The following is a 5783-nucleotide window of genomic DNA, read 5'->3' as shown; positions in this document are numbered from 1 at the left end:
ACTTACTTCTTTTCTAAATGGTTGGGGAGCCTTATTTGCAAGCATTGAACTGAGAACATCTTAGTAAGACATTGGCTCCTAATTTTGCATTTCAATTTGCTTTGGTCTTTCTGTTCTAAATGGTCAATGCTGATAACATATGTATAGGAGAAAATGATGTAATTATGTTATAATAAAAACATAACTATGATGTACTTTTAAAAATTACATGACAAGAAATTAGTTATTTTATTTGAGTTCTAAAGATTGAATATGAATTCTCCAACTGTGATGCAAGCCCTTTAACAATTAATCTTCCCCTCAGTACTAATATATGTCACAGTGTTATTTCACATATTAGTTTTCATGTTTCATAATTGATAATGAGATTTGAACAATGTTCATGAAAATAATACTGTGCTGATTTTTATCTGAGATATCCCATCATGTTTTCATCATGAAACTATGAAAAATTTTAATGTGAAAAATGTTGGGTGGATCTTAACATATCAAATTCAAATTAGACATAGGCAATTTCTATTGATTTACACTGTGTAAAAATTTTTATTTATATATGATGTTGGGAATTTAAGATACAGTGGAAATAAACTAAGTATCAGCTGAACATTTCAAAATGTAGCTCACATAGTATCATTGAGCACAAAATTATGTGATTATCTGTGCAAGCAGCCAGGTAATGTTCTCATTTCTTAAGTCACCAAGCTGCCTCAAATTACCTTTTGAAATTATGTGATCATCTACAAAGTCTTCTATAAGACTGTATAGATGGTGGGAACTAACGTTAGCTAAATAGTGATTATTGCTACTTCTCTTTGCAGTTTTCAATTAAATTTAGAAAGCCTTTTAACATTTCTGCATTAAAAATTTTGAGATGGGTATGTGTCCTCATCCCTTGACCTGGGGCAGTGCCTATCTTCAGGAGGTGGTCTTTACAGGTTCTATCTCCCTGTTCTCTGATCATTTCGGCTAGAGTCATCCCTGTTGGGTCCTGGGGGCCTCTCTTTTCCCTGATGTCATGGTGCCTCATGAAACAGAAATAGGATATCCACAATTATATTTGTTACAATTCTGGGTCATTAAATCAATAGGTGGTATTATTTGTTATGTGAATACAAATGCATAGGTTGATGTCTATGTTAATCTTTATCAATCAGTGGATATAGTTATAAATATAGATATAGATATATAGATATAGACATTCAGATAGACACGTAGCTGTGAACCACCTATTTTCATTTGAGATCACCGCAGGGGGTGGGTTTGCTGTGGCTCTCTCCACCATCTGATGCCTGATGAGCAAGAATTAATTTATCATTAAGTATGAGTTATTGTGAAATGTTTTGAGAGCTCTTCATCAGAGTAATATGTTCCATTTTCTTAAACTGTGTTATTTATTCATATTCCAAATGTCCCCCCTCAGTCTTCCCTCCAAGTGCTCTTTACCCCATTCCCCCTCCCTTTTGCTCCCCATCCCCTTCACCCACCCACCACCATCTCACTTGGCCACCCACATTCACCTTCCCTGGGGCATCCGTTCTCCACAAGATTAGGTGCCTGCTCTCCTACTGAAGCCAGACAAGACAGCCTTCTGCTATCTGTGTGATTTGGGTAGCGGGGGGCCATAAACCAGCCTATTTTTGCTCTTTGGATGGTAGCTTAATCTCTGGAAGTTCCCAGGTATCTGGGTTCATTGATACTTACAGGCCTTCCTATGGGGTGCATGTTCCAATATTTTTCTTTTCTTTTATGTGTAAGGTTATGCTGCTTGCATATGTATTGGTATATTATGTACGTGCATTGTGTGCAAAAGTCACAAGTGGGCTTTAGATCCCCAGAAGCTAGAGTAAGGAAGAGTTGTTAGATACCATGTTAATGTGGAGGACAGAACCTCAGTATTCCGGAAGAGCAGTCAGTGCTTTTGACCACTGGTCTATCTCTGGCTTTCTAAATGTGCAGACCAGGCTGTCCTTGATTCCTGATCTTTGTTCTCCCATCTCATTAGCATAACCTAACAGTGAGCACTATTTCAACTGGATATATTTTTCTTTGGTCCTCTTAAAAATAAATATTTCTTTTATGCTTTGAGATTGTAACTACATAATTTCTCACCTTGTGTTTATCCCTACAAAGCTTCTCATATAACCTTCCTTGTTCTCTTTCAAACTGATGGCCACTCTTTCATAAATATACACATGCATATGATATTAAATACATAAAACAACCTTCTAAGTCTGTGTTATACTATTTGTATTTACATGTTTTCAGGGCTGATCTGTTAGTATTGGATAACCAGTTAGTGTGCTCATCCCAGAGGAAGACTATTCTTTCCTCTCTCAATATTCCATAGTTGCCTATAGTATTTTCTGTAGAGTTGAGGTCTCATGAGTGTTTTCTTTGTTTGTTTGTTTGTTTGTTTGTTTATTTAATTTATATTTCAAGTGCTATCCCCTTACCAAGTTTCCTCATGCCCAGAAACACCCTATCCCACCCCCTTCCTGCTTCTATGAGGGTGTTCCCCTACACTGGCACATCTATCGAACCTTCAAAGGAACAAGGACCTCTCCTTCCATTGATGTCTGACAAGGCTGTCCTCTGCTACATATGCACAAGTGTACTCCTTGGTTGGTGGCTTAGTACCTGGGAGCTCTTGGGGATCTGGTTGGTTGATATTGTTGTTCTTCCTATGAGGTTGCAAACCCCTTAAACTCCTTCAGTCCTTTCTCTAACTCCTCCACTGGGGACCCATGCTCAGTACAATGGTTGACTGCGAGCATCGAACTCTATATTTGTAAGGTTCTCTCAGGGACTCTGAGGAGACAGCTTATCAGGCTCCTTTCAGCAATCCTTTCTTAGCATCCACAATAGTGTCAGTTTGGTGACTGTATCTGGGATGAATCCCCAAGATGGGAGAGAATCTGGATGGCCTTTCCTTCAGACAAACTGCTCTGCACTTTGTCTCCATATTTGCTCCCGTGAGTATTTGTTCCCCTTTTGAAGAAAGACCGATGCATGCACACTTTGGTCTTCCTTCTTCTTGAGCTTCTTGTGGTCTGTGAATTGTATCTTCAGTATTCAGATGTTTGGGGCTAATATCCACTTATCAGTGAGTGCATAGCATGTGTGTTCTTTTGTGATTAGGTTACTTCAATCAGGATATTTTCTAAGTGGTTCCTTAGGAAATTAGACACAGTATTATCTGAGGACCCAGCTATTCCACTCCTAGGCATATACCCAAAAGATTCTCCAACATATAATAAGGAAACATGGTCCACTATGTTCATAGCAGCCTTATTTTTAATATCCAGAAGCAGGAAAGAACCCAGACAGCCTTCAACAGATGAATGGATGCAGGAAATGTGGTACATTTACACAATGGAAGTCTACTCAGCTACTAAAAACAATGAATTCATGAAATTCTTAGGCAAATGGATGGAGCTAGAAACTATCATCCTGCGTGAGGTAACCCAATCACAGGCTCCAATTTTTAACACGAGCTTATTGTTACACTCTTCTACTTGTTATAATAAATGACTGTTTTAAGGTGTACATTTTCACTCTATTGTATAACAGATGCACTTTTATGGCTTCAGTATCACATGTGTAAAATATTAATTTCTTTCATACTGAAATGGTAACTAATGTATCTTTTCTTCCAGTATGATCTTCTACTGTGGTCTGTGAATTCATTCATTCTCATGAATTCATTATCGAGTGCTTCCCACTGGATGAAACACCATTAGTCTTAATGTTAGCGTTTCATGCAAATGTAAGAAAAGTTCAGTTTATAAATATGTGCATTTATAGACTTCAAATTTTTCACTGGAAATTATTAATCATGATAAAATTTTGTTTGTAAATAGAGTCTTGCTATACTCTAGAAAATGGCTTTGAAAATAGTTTAATAGTTTTTTTGTGATTCTTTCACACATACTTCTCAATCATGAAAGCTTCAATTTGTTTTGGATCAGAGATTTTATTGTTGCAATAATGTAAAAAAAATACATAAATAAATAAGAGTTATTGAATGACAGAATGGACTTGAGGACCATGACAGTTGGAATAGTGTTCTTCCTTCAGATGGCACTTGGTATTCTGGGAAACTTCTCTCTGCTTTTCTACTACCTAATCATTTACTACAAGGAACACACATTGAAGAAAATAGATTTGCTTCTTATACATGTATTCACATCCAACGTCTTGATTATTCTCTCCAAAGGAATCCCTGAAGTAGTGAGAGCTTTTGGATGGAAGCAGTCATTCAGTGATGTTGGATGCAAACTTACTTTTTATTTTCAAAGACTAGCCAGGAATATGTCCATTAGCACCACCTGTTTCTTGAGTGTCTTTCAGGCAATCACAATCAGCCCCAGAAACTCCTGCTTGAAGGAATATAAAACCAAAACTACAAAGTTCATTGGCCTGTCAATTTCTCTCTGCTGGATCCTTTTCTTTCTAGTAAATATGCTTTTCCCCATCTATACAGCTACCAATAGGAATAAGAAAAATAAGACACAAAAGAGAGACTTTGAATTTTGCCACTCTATAGGTCGTGACAAACTAGTAGCTATAATATATACAGCATTTTGTGTATTTCCTGAAGTTCTATTTTCTCTGCTCATTGTATGTTCCAGTGCTTTTATGATTGTCATTCTTTATGGACACAAGAAGAGGGTTCAACACATTCTCCACACTCATACCTCCCTCAGAAATTCTGTTGAAAACAAAGCAACACAGACCATCTTGATTCTGGTTTGCACATTTCTGGCATTTTATACTCTCTCTTCAATTTTACAAGGCTATATTTCTCTTTCAGATAATCCCAGTTGGTGGGTAATGAATATCACAGCCATAATTTCTATGTGTTTTCCTACATTAGGCCCATTTGTGATGAGTCGCAATTTCACTTTTTCCAGATTCTGCTTTAACTTCATGAGAAATTAAAAATACCATAATATTATAATAAAATGATAAATAGTATTTTTAATAATGAAGATCAAATATTAGGCCACATACGTCATTCTAAGTATCACTGTAATAGGGAAATAATATATGGGGATGATATAAATTTAATGATTATTTCAGATCAGAATAGTGCTATATTCTCCCTCATAGATTACAGACTGGAAAATACATTTTTTTTTAACCAAATTAACTGTGCTAAGTGTATGCTCCATTTCAATTAGTAGGCCTAAGATCCTATTGTGGTTGGCTTGTTGGGTTATATTTTTCCCACTATTGTTTAAATGACCCCACTTGTCAGACAGTCTTTCTTTTTTGTCACAAGGTTCATGATTCAGTCTGTTCTTTCTACTGCTAGATAGCATAACAACTATCAGAATTATGAAAGCTAAAAAATACAGATAAGTATAACTTCTTCATTTCTTCATGGTTTATGACTCTAGTGTTTTGCATTTAAATATATGTCTGCAAAGTTATTGTGTGACAGCATGTGTAAGACCTGTGTATGTTGAAGTAAGACAATATCCCAAACCTGATAGAAGGGGAAGATAGGCATGAATTTCCTACACTATTTGGAATCCTAGTAACACTGAGATTCCACTTCACACCAGTCCGAATGGTTAAGATCAAAAACTCAAGTGACAGCATATGATGGTAACGATGTGGAAAAAAAAGAGTAACTCCTTGATTGTTGGTGTGATTGCATACTGGTACAAACACTATCAACCAATCTGGTGATACCTCAGAAAATTGCAAATAGTTTAATCTAAAGACCAAGATATACCACTCTTGGGCCTATTCCCAAAAGATGCTCCACTGTACCA

General features: G+C 36.5%; 1 protein-coding gene across 1 annotated transcript; it reads left to right on the top strand.

Annotated features, from left to right (window-relative positions):
* The first annotated feature begins 3966 nt into the window (after positions 1-3966).
* Positions 3967-4941, top strand: LOC127673976 (vomeronasal type-1 receptor 4-like). Its single transcript, XM_052169779.1, has one exon. The coding sequence runs from the start codon at positions 4033-4035 to the stop codon at positions 4939-4941; it is 909 nt and encodes a 302-aa protein (XP_052025739.1). The 5' UTR covers positions 3967-4032.
* Positions 4942-5783: the final 842 nt, after the last annotated feature.

The sequence above is a fragment of the Apodemus sylvaticus genome, chromosome 23 (assembly GCF_947179515.1).
Source record: "Apodemus sylvaticus chromosome 23, mApoSyl1.1, whole genome shotgun sequence".
Lineage (NCBI taxonomy): Eukaryota > Metazoa > Chordata > Mammalia > Rodentia > Muridae > Apodemus > Apodemus sylvaticus.
This window is presented reverse-complemented; position numbering and strand designations above follow the sequence as displayed.